At 42.5% G+C, this 19,382-nt stretch overlaps 1 protein-coding gene across 9 annotated transcripts in view; it reads left to right on the top strand.

Annotated features, from left to right (window-relative positions):
- Window positions 1-19,382, top strand: part of LOC121290681 (adhesion G-protein coupled receptor G2-like) — a 188,868-nt gene that overhangs the window by 131,194 nt on the left and 38,292 nt on the right. For all 9 annotated transcript variants that reach the window (XR_005945862.1, XM_041211461.1, XM_041211460.1 and 6 more), the window contains 5 exons: window positions 3,393-3,573; window positions 7,515-7,671; window positions 11,634-11,777; window positions 12,844-12,969; window positions 13,997-14,042. Coding sequence is in view for 8 of the 9 variants with exons in the window: in XM_041211461.1 (XP_041067395.1) it covers window positions 3,393-3,573; window positions 7,515-7,671; window positions 11,634-11,777; window positions 12,844-12,969; window positions 13,997-14,042 (654 nt within the window). In the remaining variant the exon portion in view is untranslated. The remainder of the gene's footprint in view (window positions 1-3,392; window positions 3,574-7,514; window positions 7,672-11,633; window positions 11,778-12,843; window positions 12,970-13,996; window positions 14,043-19,382) is intronic.

The following is a 19,382-nucleotide window of genomic DNA, read 5'->3' as shown; positions in this document are numbered from 1 at the left end:
CTGGAAAGATGGATGAATTATGAAAGTGCCAAGTTGAGTGTGGTTGCCTCTTAGAAGCCAATGTGATCTCAGTTTTTATTGACTATAATTTCCAACAATAATCAAACTCTGGCAGTCAAGCTTGGTGTCAGCTAATAACTAAATTTTACAGCATTGATTGGATCATGTCCTGGTGCCTTAATTACATCAAGCAATAATGTTATGCTATACTGTGGGGTCGCTTTGCTTGTGAATTGGTTGCATGCTTCCCTGTTGGCAGGTGAGTTGATAACAACATATGGCAGACGCAGAGACCAATGTGAGATGAAGCTATTTATTTATACAGCGCGCTAACAGGATGTGTGCTTCTCCAACCAGACCCTACTCCAGACTAACTCTTACCATTGTAGCCCACACGACACAGCAATTGGATCATACAGTCACGTGGTCAACCTGTTCACATTCTCTTAAAGGTGCATTGCACCTCAGATTATCACAAATAATTAAAGTTAATTTGCCATTTCAGATATAGAAAGCTTGTAGCATCAGACTAATTCCTTTAAGCACCTCAGTTGGTTTTCTTACCCACTGACCTTGGGCTGATTTGTAAAAGGCCACTCTGCCAGGTTAGCCCATCGGTTGTCAGGATAGAAGCCTACCACATCCAACCCAACCTTTCTCAATACTTCACCTGTGACAGGTGTTTGCAAATATGTATTGGAGAGATTTAGGATTTGGAAGTGACAGCTGTACATTAATAAGTAAATTTGATTTTTGTTTACATGACTGAACAAATGTTCTGGTGCTCCATCTTACCAACACGCATTCATTGACAAATCCTGCTCCTCCGTTCATTTGCCTTTAAGGTGCACAATGATGCAGGGGGGTGGGCGGGGTGGGGTAATAGTCAGAACCAATTTTCTTGTTACCTGCCTTTTCGCTCTACAATCTCAGAAAGAAACTTCTTTAGAACACAAAACGAGTCAGTCCACTGCTTGTAAATGGCATGTATTGGTATCAGGGAGAGAAATGGCACATCAAAGCACGTGCACAGTTTGTTGATGTGTGGAAGACATTCAGGATAGATAGACAGCTATTTTTCTGAACATTATCAGTGGCACAATGTTAATGGAAAGATCAACAACTCAGAGTCAATATTAAAACCTCTGACATTGGCTCTGTTTGGGATGAAAGCAATATGAAAGTGGACTTCTGACAATAAAAAGTCTAAGCTTGACTTGGAGTAGTTGTTGCTTCCTTTCAGTACAGACAAGGCTGTAACTTGTTGCAGAAACTGTTGGAGGGAGTAGTCTATTAAACTCATAAAAAATTGAATATTTCCCAATATAATCCTTAAGTGAATATATCTCACCTGTGCCATTAGATATGGATATTTAACAAAGAACTGTCACAGACAGGGCATGCCAGTTGATTGTCTGATCTGTAATTTTGTACTTACCTTGCAGTGAATATCACCATAATTACTGGGACGTCCACTTCACAGGTCACCAATGTGCACTTTGAAAACATTACAAGAAACTAGATGCTAATATTGAGTAGTTAACAACCACCAGACACTGCTGATGTGACTTAGCATTAGAATCATTCAGGACAGAATGAGGCTTTTCAGCCCATTGTGCCTGTGCCAGCTATTTGAAAGCTATGTAGGAAGGAAGAAGAAATTAATTGTTTTTTTCATTATTTCTTGTCAAGTGATAATACTTTTGATACACACACACTGCTGTTAAGGAAAAATAATTCTTTTTTACATGTAAATTACTCTGGCAATATCGGTTGTATTTAGGGGTATATGTTTTAGTTGTGATTACAGAAACAAATAAGAGACCAAGCTTGTTAAATTTCAGGTACTGTTGGTTTAGCGGTATTCTGGCAAATTAGGGACATGTACTATTTTACACTTTAATGTGTAAATTTGTTTTTTGAGTGGGGAGGGTGTGTAGTGTATTCCAAGAACTGAGCATTTTGTTATATTGCTCTCTTTGCTACCCTCTCTGTTGGGGAGGTGTAAATAAAGTTAGATAACTAATAGCTGTCTACCGTGAATACACATGGGGCAGAATTGTACCCGTGGCATGCGGGCATGTGCCCGACACGCCCATGCTTGAAATAAAGCGCGGTCTCACAATAATTAGGTCAGTAGGCGCTCGCCGGAGCTGGCAGTGTGTCAGCCAGCAATTAAAAGGCATATTAAAGCCATTAAGTTAACAATTGCCCTGAATTTTTCACTGCCCATTCAACCTAATGGTTGATGGGGCAGGCGAAAAGGCCAAACACCTTTGCATTTTTTAGGTAACCTCATCCAAGGGCGGGATAAGGTTTTCTAATAAAAATAAAATTAAAATGTAACACTTAAATTAAAAACATGTCCCTGCTCATGTGACAGATTTTAATTTAGTGCATTGGTTTTCTTAAACAGAGCTTCATCTCCCTGCACATGCACGAAGTTCGAGTTACGCCAGCTCGCCCTCCTCCCCCCTGTCCGCATAGTCAACGCTCAGCACTGTCACTCGCGTTCCACGCTGGGCGGGCCTTAATTACACCGCCCACGCAAAATCGCGGTATGGTGCCGATCATGGGCGATGGTCGGTTTCCCTACTGCGCCCCCCGCTGCCTCCAAGCACCCCCGCCAAGGGAAAAATTTTGCCCATGGTGAGTTTCTCACAGTGTAATACACAACAACAACTTTCAGCCTTAGGCTAATAAGTGACAAGCAATATTTGCACTACATGATGCCCCAGGCAATGACCACCTGCAACAAGAGAGTCTAACCACCTTTCCTTGTCATCCCAAGGCATTAACATGGCTGAATCCCTCAACATTGACATCCTGGGGGTTACCAGTGACCAGAAACTTAACTGGGCAAGCCATATCAATACTGTGGCAGGTCAGAGTAGGTCAGAGGTTGGGAATTCTGCAGTGAGTGACTCACCTCCTGTCTCCACAAAGCCTGTCCACCATCTACAAGACACAAGTCAGGAGTGTGGTGGTATACTCTCCAATTGCCTTGATGAGTGCAGCTCCAACAGTCAGGAGTGACATCATTCAGTACAAAGCATCCCAATCATCGCATTAAAACCTCTTTCCAGTGCCATCCACATACCATGAATGAATCAATATAAAAATATTAATGCAAGCCTGTTGGAAACCCTGCGCAGGTTCAGATTTGCAAATTGATAAATCTTCATTTATGCCATATTTTTGAAGTGATAACACTTACTAATGACATGATTAGGTTGTGAGGGGTGCATTCTGTTCTACTTTGTTCTCTTGAAAACACAGTAAATCTGAATAGTTTGTTGCCTGGGAAAGAAGCATTTTATTATTAGCCAATGGAAACGTTATGGGATGTGTTATAATATTCCATCATCATTCCATTTTCTTTGTAATCTCAGAATATCTAACAAAGACCAATGCTACAGAGTTGAATGAAACTGCCGTTGTTTTAATTGTGAGCCAACTGGAGGATATTTTGCAAATGGAGAGTATAAGCGAGGAGCTTGCAAAAATGCTCATTAACAGGATAAGCATCCTCATCAATGTCTCCCCTGCTGCTGTTGCTTCATCTTCCAGTAGGTAAGTTATATTGACACCAACAACTTACATTAATGCAGCCCCTTTCACATAAGAAACATGCCAAGTCACATTCCAGGACAATGATCAAAGAGCATTTTGCACCAAGCTACTTAAGGAGTTATTAGGAAAGATGGACAAAAGCCTTGTCAAAGGGATGGGTTTTAAGGAGTGTCTTAAATGGGGTGAGGAGTTTTGTGGAGGAAATTACAGGCCTTAGGGCCTAGGCAGCTGAAGACACAGCCACCAGTGTTGGGACGAAGGAAGTCTAAAAGCACAGGTGGCAAGAAATGGAGGAATGCAGGCATTATGGAGAGTTGCAGAGTTTGGAGAAAGTCATAGAAATAGAAAAGGATAACTGTTGAACTCTGTGAGTAAGCATTTATTTAGTTCCGCGTGCAGGCCCCCAATATTGGTGGGGAGTTGGGGAAGGGGCTGGCTGCATATCTGTGGCTGAAAATCTGGAAATATCAGAAAGGAGAGATCCGGCTGAATTTAATTGCAGGGCTTAACTAAAATTGCGTCACTCCATTTCCTACCCTGCAGCAAGGCAAATTGAGAGATTGGCCGGCTACTGGGTGGGAATGCTTGAGGCACACGTGGACAATCCCAGCACTTGAGAAGATCAGGGCTCTGTTGGGATGAGGGGCAGGAGCGCAGGAAGAAGGGTGGAGGGAGGATGAAATGGCAGAAGAGGGAGAGATCACAATGGGCAGAATTTTCTGCCTGTTGGGTGGACAGGCCTGACCCAATCTCCGGTGGGTGGGGAGCCGATCCCCACTGGAGAAATGGGCCCTGCCGCCATTTTACGTGGGTGGGCCAATTAAGGCCCACCCAGTGTGATGTCCAGCAGGAAGCGCTATGCGCTCCCTGTGCGGGTGGTTGGGGGGGGGGAGGGGGTTCCCCAAAAGCGAGAGTGCGCTCTTTCATGCATGCACACGATAGAGCACACATCTCCCTGAGGCTAAGTGCAGCCTCAGGTAGATCGCTTACACTTTAAAAAAATATTAAAAATAGAAAAAGAGAAAATGAGGTGGGACATGTTCATATTTTACATCATAAGTTTATTAAACATTTTTAAACCCTGCATGAAACCCCATCCCGCCGGTGGATGAGGTTTCATGTATTTTCTATTCCCCGCCGGGGCTCCTGGCCTGTCTGCCAGCCTTAAGGTTGGACGGGTGGGTCCTTTAATTGTATAATTGATCCTCAATTGGCCATTAACAGGTCGGCGGGCCCGCAGCTGTTTTTGCTGTGCCCCCCACCTTCCTGAAAATTTAAATGGGGCGCGGTGACGTCGGGGGAAACTCATGTCATTTTACGCATCGGCGAGTGGGCCCCACTCCCTGCTCGCTGACAGCAAAATCCTGCCCAGTAAGTTTGCTGGGGGGGGGTGGTGCGGGGAGCATTTCAGCTTCTTGTGGCCCACAAGCAGTGCTGGAAAAACACTTACCTGTAGGATCTGGCAACTCCTGCCTCCCTTTACCTCTGGAAAACCCAGCCTGCAGACATTAAAGCCAAATGGCTGTCAAAGCCTGAAAAAATGGAACCTTATTAATAAATAATCAATGATCAGCTTCCCCCTGGACCCGCCACAGTTAAACCAGGTATCGAAGTGTTCCTGGAGGCTTAGGATTGGGTTTCACATTTGATAACATTCGAAACCCCCACCAACACTCTCCTGCCCATCGTGGGGGATTAAAATGCACCCTTGGTATATTGAAATCTGTAAGATCCAATGGCATTATCTGATCCCTATCCATGATGACACCCACCAATGTAGGTGCCTTCCCTGCGACCTGTTTGATTTTCTAATAGAGAATGCGTTCAATCATCCTGTGGATAAACTTTGGAGAAGTACACTTGGTTAATGGTATCTTCCTATTCTTAAAATTGCTCTTTGCTCAATTTAAAGAGGTGTTAACTACATCATTGTGGATCATGTCAGTGAAAACAGAGGTTGCTAATTGAGATGAGGACCTCATGATCATTATGGACACACTGCCATGCTTAGTGATCCCGTCACACTGTGTGTTGGTGCCATCGCTCATTGTGGCACCAGGCCAATATGTCTAAGTGAATTCATGTCCCTTTAAAAAAAAGATTCGTTCTAAGATGTATAACGCTCTTCAGTCCCCATCAAGTTTTGTGTTCAGGCTGACCACAGCTTTACTTGTTCTTCACCTCAGGCAGTCCAGGGAACAGTCAAAGAGGTGATGGGCTGACTACTGAGATTACTAAGAACATGATACAGGCACATGGAAAATCAGTACTGATTAGGCAGAGTCTGCACAGGTTTATGAATGAGGAAGTCATATTTAACAACCATATTAGAGTTTTTTGAGGCTGCAATCTAGAAGGGTAGATAGGGGATGTACCACATTTGGATTTTCAGAAGGCATTTTATAAGGTACCACATGAGAGGTTTTGTGTGAAGTCAGGGCTCATGGGATCGGGGTAATATATTAGCATGGATTCAGGATTGGTTAACTGAAGGAAAACAGGGGCTGGGATTTTCCGGCTCCATTTTGGTGGGACCCACCGCAGGAGATTCGGCAGCCCTGCCAACAGTCCATTGACATTCAGTGGGACCGGATGATCCCGGCAACAGGTGGGGCCAGAATATCCCACCCAGGGTGTAGGGATAAATGGGTCATTTTTGGGATGGCGGTGTGTAACTAGTGGAGTGCAGCAAAGATTAGTGTTTGGACCTTAGCTATTTACAATCTATATCAATAACTTAGATGAGGGACAAAGTTTGCTGATGATACAAATCTAGGTGGGGAAAAACAGCTATGCGGAGGATATGATGAGAATGTAAAGGCAGGTAGACTTGATTATGTGAGTGGCCAAGAATGTGGCAGATGGAATATAATGTGAGAAGGTATGAAATGGTCCACTTTGGTAGCAAGAATAGAGAAGTCAAATGTTTTTAAAAGGTATGAAACTTGTAAATGTTGGCATTCGGTTGTATGTTGGGCATCCTTGTATGTGAGTCTCATAAAATTAACATGCGGATTTATCAAATAATTGGGAAAGCAAATGGTATTTAAGCCTTGACTGCCAGGAGGTTAGAGTACAAGAGTAAGGAAGTTCTTGCTGCAATTCTGTGGGTCTTGGGTGAGACCACACTGGAATGCTGTTTTAGTGTCCTTACCTAAGGAAGGATATACTTGTTTTAGACGGGGTGCAGTGAAGGTCCATTGGATTGATTCCAAAGAAAGAATTGTCCTAAGGAGAGTTTGAGTATACAGGGCCTGTACTCTCTGCAGTTTAGAAGAATGATAGTGATCCAGTTGAAACCTACAAAATTCTTAACAGGGTAAACCCTGATAATTTTTTCCCCTGGTTGGAGAGTTCAGGCCTAAGAGTCATAATGTCGGGATGATGGGCAATCATTTAGGGTACACAAGAGGAGAAATTTCTTCACTCAGAGGGTTGCGAATTTTTGGTATTCTCTAACCCAGAGGGCTGTGCAGGTCATTCAATGTGTATTTTCAAGATTGAGATTGATATGGTTTTGGGTACTAAAGGAGTCAAGAGATATTTAGTTGGGGTGGGAAGCGGAGTTAATGTCAAAGTTTAGCCATGATCTTACTGAATGGTGGAGCAACCTTGAAGGGTTGTATGACCTACTTTTGTTCATCATTTTGATGTTATGCTCAAGCCCATAAAGAGACAGGATACAGTAGCGAGACTCCTTGGATCAGTATTCGGTTCTCTGTCTTTTTTCAATATGGTAAGAAAAGTACAATAAAATTTAACAACACCTTTGGATGGAGTAAGGGTACATAAATATAAGAGCAAAAAGACATTTCTTTGTGTAGACTTTCCTCCAGGAATTAAGATGCCCCTAGGATGTACTTCATTGCTTTTCTCTCTGTCCTGTTCTCCCACAACACACCATCCTTCCAGTTGCTGATTGAGCCTTTTTTTTTTATTAGGATAATAAAAATTGTGGACAAAATTGGTGAGAAGTTGAATTTCACAACCGTCTCGGTAAACATCACGGCCCCTTCTTTGGCTCTGGCTGTGGCCAAAATCAATGCCACTGGCTTCGGTGGGGCAGATTTCAGCATCAGCAACGTTACCGATTTGCAGGTAGTATAGACCCAAACTCTCCACCTTGTTTATCAGTGTGGTTGTTTGGAACTTACTATTGATTTTGTGGTAACAATATCAGTGAGGTTAACAGCACTTAGATCATTTACGTGGAAATCGGACAGCAACTTCATGCTCAATGATGGAAATCTGAAGTTGCTGTCCTTGATGTCCCACTCCTCTGACAGCTTTCTGAAAAATGGCACCTTGCCATGCGACTCACCATTCAAATACATTAAACACCATGGGGTTCCTGTATTTACCTCATAGATACATACTAAACTTGCCAATAAAATGTTAGGCCTTGTCCATTCCATTGTAAGTACCCTTTTAACAGTGTGATCATTCTGTTTTTACTGCCAACAAACCTCTCTGGCACTGAAAATTGACTTTTACATGTGGGGGCTGGTAAAACTCTCCCCAACGGCTCCATATTTCTCAACTTATGCCATCCGGGTTGCTGAGTATTTCAAATACTTTCTGTTTATAAGCCAGGATTTTCCCCTCGCCAGGCGGGCTCAGCGGGATCAGGCAGGAGGGGTCGGAAAGCTGACCACCACCCGCGATGGCCCACCCAGCATGAAGCATGTGCTACAGCACTCAATGCTGCCTTTGTGGGGGTGGGGATGAGGGGCAGGGGGGCGGGGAGGAGGGCATGTCAGGGACCTCACACATGTGAGCAGGTGGCACAAGAAACGCTCCCCGAGGCACGGAACTGCCTCAGGGAGATCAACATTTTAAGAACTAAAAATAAAGAATTTTAAATCGTTAAAAAACATGTCCCTCATGAGCAGGGACACGTTATTAATTAAATGTTTAAGTATTTATTTAATTTTTAATAACTGTTGGAAACCTCATCCCGCTTGGTCTTTTCACCTGCCCGCCAATAGTAAGGTTGGATGGGCAATGAAAAACGTCTTTCAATTATTACTTCAATGACCTTAATAGGCCTGTTAATTGTCGGCTGGTGAGCTGTTGACTCCCGCCCGAAATATCGCGCAAGTGCACGATGACATCAGGACGCTCGCCCGACATCATCATGTGTCATTTTACACTCATTCAGGTCGGGCACGCGCCTGCCCAACGAGTGTAATATTCTGGCCATAGGGTTTGTTTCTGTGCCTGAGAATTTGGAACTAGTGATTTATTAAGATTTTTTTCAAGTATTCTTGGTCGATTTTAAGGCATAGTTTTCCAACTATTCTGAGATGGCAGGAGTTGGTCAGGTATACTGACAGATGTTAAAACACTCTTGAATTATTCAAAGTGAAATCTGTTGGCAGGGCTAGAGAACGTACCAACATACATACGAACATATGAATTAGGAGCAGGAGTAGGCAACTGGGCCTCTTCAGCCTGCTCTGCCATTCAATAAGATCATGGCTGATCTGATTGTAACCTCTCACCTACCCCCAATGACCTTTCACCTCCCCCTTGTTTATCAAGAATCTACCCACCTTTGCCTTTAAAATATTCAAAAACTCTGCCTCCACTGCCTTTTGAGGAAGGGAGTTCCAAAGACTCACTGCCCTCTGAAAGAAAAAAAATCTCCTCACCCCTGTTTTAAGTGGGTAACCACTTATTTTTAATTCTAGATTCTCCTCTCCACATCCACCTTGCCAAGACCCCTCAGGTTGTTTCAATCAGATTGCCTGTTATTCTTCTAAACTCCAGCAGATACAAGCCCAGCCAGTCCTATCTTTCCTCATAAGGCAACCCAGCCAATCCAGGTATTAGCTTAGTTAACCTTCTCCTAACTGCTTCCAACTCACTCACATCCTTCCTTAAATAAGGAGACCAATACTGTGCTCCAGATGTGGTCTCACCAATGCCCTGTATAACTGATGCATAACTTCCCTATTTTTTATTCAACTCTCCTCGCAATAAATGATAACATTCTATTAGCTTTCCTAATTATTTGCTGAACCTGCTTACCAGCCTTTTGTGATTCATGCACTCGGACACCCTGATCCCTCTGCATCTCAGAGCTCTGCAGTCTCTCACCATTTCGATAAAACGCTTCTATTTTATTCTCCCTGCCAAAATGGACAGTTTTATATTTGCCCACATTATGGCCTGAATTTTCCCGTCGGCGATTTGGGGGCAGGGCCCGCTTGCGGACGGGAAAATGCTGTGGGTTACGTTGGGAGGAACCCCCGACGTTATCCCAGTCCCTTTAAATATTCAGGAAGGCGGGCACAGCGAAATCAGCTGTCCGCCCGCCGACCTGTCAATAGCCAATTGAGGGCATTGACAGGGTCATTAAGATAATTAAAGACCTGCCCGTCCAACCTTAAGGCTGGCGGAAAGGCCAGGAGCCCCAGCGGGTTTCTGATTATTCATGAAACCTCATCCACTGGCGGGATGAGGTTTCATGTCTGTTTTTAATAACTTTAATAAATCTTATGTGATATTTATTAACATGTCCCATCTCGTGTGACATTGTCACGTGAGGGGGACATGTTAATAATGTTTCAATTTTTCTATTTGTAAAGTATTTTAGACTATCAGTAATCTCCCTGAGACAGCACTTAGTCTCGGGGAGCAGTGCACTCTTCAGTGCGCATGCGTGAAAGAGCGCACATTGACAGATGGGGAATCCCTCCCCCCCTGCCCCCGCACAGGAAGTGTAGAGCACTTCCTGTTGGGCAGGTCGCTGGGCAGGCCTTAATTGGCCCACCCACTCAAAATGGCGGTGGGCCCCGTTTCGGCGGTGGAGTTCGGCTGCCCGCCCACCGCCGAGCTGGTGGGGCCCACCCACCAACCGAGGGCAAAATTCTGCTCTATACTCCATTTGCCAGATCTTTGCCCACTCACTTAACCTATCTACGTCCCTTTGTAGCCTCCTTGTGTCCTCTTCACATCTGACTGTCCTACCTGTCTTTGTGTCATCAGCAAATTTCGCAACCACTCCTTTGGTCCCTTCATCCAAGCCACTTACATACACAGTTAAAAAGTTGAGCCCCAGCACTGATCCTGAGGCACACCAGTCATTACATCTTGCCAACCAGGATAAAATCTATTTATGCCTACCCTCTGTTTCTTGTTAGTTAGCCAAACTTCTATCCATGCCCATATATTACTCCCTACACCATGATTTTTTTTTGATGTGGCAACTTATCAGATGCCTTCTGGAAATCAAAGTACAGTACATCCACCAGTTCCCCTTTATCCACAGCATGTGTTACTTCTGCAAAGAGCTCCAATAAGCTGGTTAAACATGATTTCCCTTTCACACAACCATGTTGACTCTGCCTGATTACCCTGAATTTTTCCAAATGCCCTGCTATATTGACTCTAATAATAGCTTCTAACATTTTCCCTATGACAGTTGTTAAGCTAATGTTAAAAACATTAATTTTAAATCCATGTAAAATAAATTTCTGATAGTTCTTAGAAAGTACTAAAAACAAAAAAACTGCGGATGCTGGAAATCCAAAACAAAAACAGAATTACCTGGAAAAACTCAGCAGGTCTGGCAGCATCGGCGGAGAAGAAAAGAGTTGACGTTTTGAGTCCTCATGACCCTTCGAACAGAATTAGTTTTCCAAGTTCTGTCGAAGGGTCATGAGGACTCGAAACGTCAACTCTTTTCTTCTCCGCCGATGCTGCCAGACCAGCTGAGTTTTTCCAGGTAATTCTGTTTTTGTCTTAGAAAGTACTACTTATTTAAATAGGGATAAAAGTCTGGAGCAATCTACCATGTAACATAGTAGAAAACAGCTTGAGGAGAATTCAAGTGCATTTGGGAGTTAGAATGGGATGAGCTAGATTGAATATTGTATAGGTGTCTTTAAGTGGATGTGCTCCTCCCTTCCTGACCTTCCTGTATTCATTGCGCCAAGACAAACAATAGCGTCAGGTAAAACTGGGAAAAGCTGCCCTGTTTCCCTTCTTCCCCATTCATTTGAAAGGAAACAAAAGACTAACATTTTGTGTAACAGTTCTGTCTCATCCTTCAGGTGTCCCTGGATGAAAGATCTCCTCAGGCCAGTTTTGCAGCTATTGAACTTCCACCTTCCCTATTGACCAATCTTGCATCAGAGGAGAGGGATAATGCTTCAAGAATTCAGTTCTCTTTCTATGGAAAATCGACACTTTTCCAGGTAGAATGGATTTTCAGCTCGGTGGGCGGGCGCAATCGGGAGAGGTGGAGAAACGGACTGCCGACCGGGATCGTCCCCCGACTGCGATTTCACGCTGGCTGGCCGATTATTGCTGAAAAACTCACTGCTGCTGGGGTGGGGGCGGGAGGAGGGTGGGTGATGACATTTCCGTGGGCGTGGGCAAGCGCTGAGAGAAAGCTCCCTGAAGGCAGAGAGCTGCAGACCTGAAAACCATGAAATAAAGTTTTCAAAATCAGGGTAAAAAAAGGTCCAAGTGTCACAATCAGGCACCTGAACATAATAGATAATAAAAAGTGCTGTCTGCAGATTTTTATTTTTATCCTATTCCTGCCCTTGGATAAGGTTTGATGAAAAATGCAAAATCTGCCTGGTCAATTTACCGTAAGGGCCACGAAAGGTCAGAGACGATTGCGTTGTTAATGGGCTTAATTGCCCTCTTAATTGTCGACGAGCCCGCTTCTGACTTTCGCACGGGCATGCCGAGTGAAATATCACACGACTGTGGGATAACATCTGGACGGTCCCCCAATGTCTTCTCGCGCAATTTTACCCAAATCGGGTCAGTCACATGCCCGCCCACGGGATATAAAATTTTGCCCCATGCGTTGGTTTTGTTAGCCTTTTTCAATATAATAGATTACACTGCAGCCACAAGAAGTTTAAACTTTAATATAAATATTGAGGATAGAGGTGAGAAAGAGATTGGACTGAAGATGTTTTCAAGTACCAGAATTTCCCTGAGGCTCGCAACATTAGATTGGCACTTCTGTAGCATTGGGTTTCTCTTATCTTGTAAAAGTCTTATGGTGTGAGTTATGCCATTATTCATGCCATGCTATAATTTCTTGGCATATTTGCGCTGCTGAACCAATTTCCTTTCGGAAACGGTACAAAATATTGATTATCATGGCGCCACTGTCATGTCAATGTTGGATTGCCAATTTCCTGGGCCCTTTCTCGTTATTGATCAGGGAATAATGCACTTTTTTCTGTTTAGATTTACTATCCTTCTTGTTTTTGACAAGCATGTATCCTTTGTTCACAGGATCCCAGCCTTGGGGATACTTCTTCATTGAACAGTTACATTATTGCATCAAGCGTTACAAACCTCAACATCAATGACTTGGTGGATCCAGTTCAAATCACATTCAAGAACATTCAGGCCAGTCAGGTATTTCTGAAATTTGTAGCTACTGTTCAATGCACACAAATACCAGGACAATATGTCACTGGCCAGTGGTATGTGATCATTTATTGCATTCAGTAATGAGGAATATAACGCAAGTACTATGTTAGGAAAGCCTATTTGTGGCTAGCAGTACATTGCTACAAGATGGTAGGGCACGTTCTTATGTCCTGGGCTGATCAGTGGCAAAGGAATTTTAAAGTGGATAAATAAGATGTGCTTGTGCATCGGAGGTTAAACAGGAGGAATGTGTACTTTATAGGTGCAGATGAATTTTCCAAGGGGAATGTTGAAAGAGGCCTAGGGGAGTTAGCTGACTCATTGTTCACCATGTCTGAACAAGCTGAGGTGACAAAAGAATATAGGAAATATGATCCTGGGGTATAAGGTCAAATCAGGTAAGTCTGAATGCCTAGAAATCGTACTGCACCCAGAGTATTTGAGACTGTTCCAATCACTGTGACATCAGGGAGCCATGCAAGCCTTCAAGGAATAATTGATTGAGGAATAATTAGGATGTTTCCTGACATTGACTATGGAGCACGCCTTGTTAGACAAGAATGCTTCAGCTTCAAAAGAGGCGTTTCAAAGGGAACCTTACAGAGATAAATGAGGTCCTTAACTGGATAATGTAGATACAAACTAGACCTTTGGATGAGCTAGCATAGTTTGGGCAAGAGAAAACAGCTTTAAGGCTGTGAAGCGAACACTTGGGGCAGAACTCAGGAAATATGTCTTTACAAAGAAGGAAGCTAACTCAATTAAAAAATAAGTTAATTCTTTAATTGGAAGGTGCCAGATTTGGCATCTGAAAAATTGATGTTAAATCGGTTTGTGACAGTTTGAAGATATTTTCAGTAAGAAAATTCAATAAATTGGCATTAATTTTGAAATATTGGAAAAATTGTGCTTTGTTATACATTGTTAACTCTGTATAAACAATGTACATTTTATGTATTATTTCAGTACTAAAGAGATTAATAATTATTGACAACACATTTTGCAATTGCAGAATAACTCAGAAGTAAAATGTGTATTCTGGGATTTCACGAAAAACAGTAAGTACTTCAGGAAACGTTTAACTAAAGAAACAACATTACATTTATATAGCACTTTTTAACAAGCTCAGGGTGTCCAAAACAGCCAAGGAAGTACTTTTGAAGTGCAGTCACTGTTGTACTGCAGGCAAACACAGCAGCCAATTCGTACTTGGTAAAGTCCCATAAATAGCAATGTGGCAAGTGTACAGAAAATGGGTTAGGAACTTGTTTGCATAGCGCCATATCGAGTGAATTACCATAGCAGGGGTAATGGTTCACTGCTTGCTGCTATCTGAGTGGACTCTATGGTGTTATTCAAGGAGAAGGACATACACAGGTATGTTTTCTGCATGCACTTGAAGGCTTTGAATTGATCCTGACGCCACACAGTCCAACTGGCTGATGTGATGTCAGGATTCCAAATCTGGGCAAGGTATGTGCAGGCAGCCTCTTTGTAGTTTATTCTGCAAACAAGTGTTCACCTGCAAGCTGGGCCTTGCAATATATAAGGGTCAAGCACCCAAATTGTAGGAAAGGTAATTTTGGAACATCTTCTATTGCAAAGTGCCTGGAAGTAGTCTGGGTTGTTTTTGGAGGTGCTGTGGCGAGTTCTTGGATTTTCAAGAGAATGTTGCCACGCCCTTGTGAGTGGGGGATGGGCAGGGAAGTAGGTGACCTGTCCACACAAGAATACAGCAGTTATGGAGGTGACAGTGGCACTGTCCCTAAGTCTTCAGCATGGCCCTCAGATGGAGCAGAATAGGGCTAAGCTAATGTCTATTACTGTTCATTGTGTTCACTATAATTCAGGATGTCAGCTCTCTCTCCTGTTTTCCACCACATCACAGACCTTTCTCTTTGTTCTTCCATGCTCCCTCTTTCCCTGCCTCTGTACTTGCTTTAATCTTGTTACATCTTTAGCTTTTTTCTATTTCTGATGAAAGGCCACCATTCTATCTTGTTTCCCCTCCCCTCTGTTTCAAATGTTTTCTCAAAACCTATGTTGCTTTTTGACCATCTTCACTAATTGTTCTACTACCACTGGCTGTTTCTTCTATTGCTGTGCTTACTGCATTAAAGGTGCTGTATTCACCCAAGTAATTGTTGTAGTATGCCAGCTGACACCACCAAGCAGTTCTCTCAGAAATGCTAATCTAATCAATGCCAGATCAGTAGCTCTATAAAGCAGTCCTGCTGAGGCCATTCTCACAGAGCAACTATTCACAGACTGGCCCGGTGCTAACCAAATACATTCTCATCATGCTTCCCTTAACATATAAATTTAGACCTTCTGCTGTTGCAGAACTGGGACAGCATCATGAAAGTGCACCCTGACCTGCATTGATTTTTATAGCCTGGGGTAATTTTCCTGAGGGGTTCCTTGATCTCTGCTAGGAAGTAACCTCCTAGAGTGGAGGCAGAGCTTGGCTGTGGCAGCAGCCTCTATGTATGCACAACAAACACCCAAGCTAATTTCCTTCCTTTCACACTAAACACAGCATCAATTACACAGGCTCCTGGGTCACCTAATTACCTATAGCAACAGTAGTCACACTGCTGGACAGCATTGCTAGGAGTCAAGTGATGTAAAACACATCAGATGTTTACAATTATATCAGAACAATTACATCAGGACAACACTTACAATAATCCTGTTCAGAATGACTGGAGGAACTCTTACTCTAGACTCTATAAACTTTAACTTAATGAAGCAAAGACTGATCCCTGCTGAGTCCTTGCCCAAGGCGTTATTTGCTATTCCGAATATCACAAGACTGAGGCAAGCCTGTCTTGTTTCATTCAGTCAGAAAGAGTCTAAAATTCCCCCATTGCAGCATTCATTTCTTAAAGGATTAGAGGGTAGTGTTTTCTCTCCTCCATCTGAGGTTCCAAGTCATATGTTAATCACCTTTATTGGATGGAGAACTTCCTGATGTCAGTCCTATGTTTGTTTATTAACTAGTGTCCCTTTGCCTTACTCTTGCAATTTTCAGTAATTTTACAGATTCTTCTTTTTTCATTCCTTAACAATCGATATAACCCAACAAGATCACCTCTCAGGTGCTTCCTTTTCAAGGTGGAAAATCTCGAGGCCCTCCAGCTTTCCCTCATGCCTCAAACCTTTAATACTAGGTATCCATTCTCTGCATCACCCCCACTGCCTTGAATGTCCTCTTTTTCTTTCAATGACCAGATCTGGGCACAGTATTCAATCTGTGGTCTGACCCGACAAAAGCAAGTTGGATTATGACATCTTTTGACACGTATTCTGCGGTTTTGGCCAGGTATTCCAAAATCCTGTTGGTTTTGTTGATTGTTGTTCTGCATTGATTAGATGTGCTTAGCATCAAATCTACTAAAGCAACTGGTCCCTTTTAACTTCAACTTTAGCTATTTCAGCACCATTCAAGGAGTTCATGGAAATGTGTATTTTTGTTCCTCTGTGCAGGACTTCATACTCATTGCATTAAATTTCATCTACCATTAGACCATAAGATAATATGATGTAGGAGCAGAAGTAGGCCATTCAGCCCATCGAGTCTGCTCCGCCATTCAGTGAGGTCATGGATGATCTGATAATCCTCAATTCCACTTTCTTGCCTTTTCCCCATAACCCTTGATTCCATTACTAAATAAAAATCTGTCTATCTCAGCCTTGAATATATTTAACAACCCAGCCTCTACAGCCCTCTGTGGTAAAGAATTCCACAGATTGCCTACCCTCTGAGAGAAGAAATTCATCCTCATCTTTGTCTTAAATGGGTGACCCATTACTCTGAGATTATGCCCTCTGGTCCTAGACTTCCACACAAGGGGAACCAACCTCTCAGCCTCTACCTTGTCAAGCCCCAAGGAATCTGAAATGTTTCAGTAAGGTCACCTCTCATTCTTCTAAACTCCAATGAGTATAGCCCAACCTCTCCTTATAAGAAAATCCCTCCATAACCGGGATCAACCTAGCGAACCTTCTCTGGACTGCCTCCAATGCCAGTCTATCTTTCCTTAGATAAGGGGTCCAAAATTGTTCACAGTAATCTAAGTTTAGTCTAACTAGTGCTAGTGCCTTCTATAGTTTTAACCAGACTTCTCTATATTTATACTTCCCTTTGAAATAAAGGCCAACATTCCATTTGCCTTCCCTATTACCTGCTGAACTTGTATGCTAGCCTTTTGTGATTCATGCACAAGGACCTCCAAATCCCTCTGTGCTGCAGCTTTCTGCAGTCTTTCTCCATATTCAGCTCCTCTATTCTTCATGCCAAAGTGTATAACCTCACATTTCCCACATTATATTCCATCAGCCAAGTTTTTGCCCACTCTCTTAACCTGTCTATATCCCTCTGTAGACTGTTTGTGTCATCCTCATCACTTGCCTTCCCACCCATTTTTGTGTCATCCGCAAACTTGGTAATAGTACATTCACTTTCCTCACCCAAGTCATAAACATATATTGTAAATAATTGTGGCCCCAGCACTGATCCCTGTGGTATTCCACTTTTCCATCTTGAAAATGCCCCCCTTACCCCAACTCTTTGTCTTCTACTAGTTAGCCAATCCTCTATCCATGTCAATATACTACCCCGAACACCATGGGCTCTTATCTTATTGAGTAGCCTATTGTGCAGTACCTTATCAAATGCCTTTTGGAAATCCAAATATATTACATCTACTGGTTCTCCTTTAACTATCCTGCTAGTTACCTCTTCAAAGAATTCTAATAAATTTGTCAGGCATGACTTCCCCTTCATGAAGCAATGCTGACTCTGCTTGATTATGTTATGTATTTCTAAATACGTACATACTAAATACATATTAAATTTCTAAATGCTCCCCTATTACATTCTTTATAATAGACTCTAACATTTTCCCAATGACAGATGTTAAGCTAACTGGCCTATAGTTACCTGTTCTTTGTCTCCCTTTTTGAATAAGGGTGTTACATTGGCAGTTTTCCAATCCTCTGGGACTTTTTCAGAATCTAAGGATTCTTGGAAGATTACTACCAGTGCATCCACTATCTCTGAAGCTACTTCCTTTAATATCCTAGGATGCAAGGCTTGAGGTTCAAGGGATTTATCGGCCTTTAGCCCCATCAGTTTCCTGAGCACTTCTTTTCTAGTGATAGTTATTGTATTTATATCCTCCCCACCTTTCGTCCCTTGATTATTTAGTATTTTTGGAATCCTATAAGAATCTTCTACCATGAAGACTGATGCAAAGTATTTATTCATCTCCCTTGCCATTTCCTGGATCCCCATTATTATTTCCCCAGTCTCATTCTCTAAGGGGCCTATGTTCACTTTGGCCTCTCTCTTCCTTTTATATACTTAAAGAAGCTCTTATTGTCTATTTTTATATTACTTGTTAGTTTACCCTCAAAGTTTATTTTCTCCCTCTTTACTATTTTTTGGTCCTCTTTTGTTGGTTTTTAAAACTTTCCCAAACCTCTGGCTTGCCACTATTATTTGCCACATTGTATGTTTTTCTTTCAGCTTGATACTATCCTTAACTTCCTTGGTTAACCATGGTTGGTTTATCCCCTTTCTAGAATCCTTCTTCCTCACTGGGATATATCTTTGTTGTAAGTCATGAAACATTTTCTTAAATGCCTGCCATTGTTCATCAACTGTCTTTTCTGCTAAACTCTTTTCACAAGCCAACTCTGCTCTCATTATTTTAAGTTTAGCACAGTGTTTCTGGCCCAGGTTTCTCACTCTCAAACTGAATGCTAAATTCTACCATGTTATGGTCACTATTCCCTAGGAGATCTTTTACCTTGAGATCATTTATTAAACCTGCCTCATTACACATTACCAGATCCAAAATAGCCTGATCCCTGGTTGGATCCACAAAATATTGTTCTAGGAAACTGTCCCAGACACACTCTATGAATTCTTGCTTGTGGCTACCTCTGCCAGTTTGCTTTTCCCAATCTACATGAAGATTAAAGTCAGCCATGATTAATGTACTGCCTTTTTTACATGCCCTCATTATCTCCTGATTTATTCCCTGTCCTATATTATAGCTACTGTTAGGGGGCCTATAGACTAATCCCACCAATGTCTTCTTCCCCTTGTTATTTCTTACCTCCACCCATATGGATTCTATATTTTCCAATCCAAGATCACTTCTTGTTATCGTACTTATTCCATCGCGTACTAACAAAGCTACCCCACCACCCTTCCCTTCTTGCCTGTCCTTTCAAAAAGTCACATTCTCCTGAATATTTAGTTCCCAGCTGTGATCTCCTTGTAACCATGTCTCCATAATGGCTATAAGATCATACCCATTAACCTCTATTTGTGCCATTAGTTCATTTATTTTGTTCCGAATACTACATGCATTTAAGTAAAGGGC

Source organism: Carcharodon carcharias, chromosome 18 (assembly GCF_017639515.1).
Source record: "Carcharodon carcharias isolate sCarCar2 chromosome 18, sCarCar2.pri, whole genome shotgun sequence".
Lineage (NCBI taxonomy): Eukaryota > Metazoa > Chordata > Chondrichthyes > Lamniformes > Lamnidae > Carcharodon > Carcharodon carcharias.
This window is presented reverse-complemented; position numbering and strand designations above follow the sequence as displayed.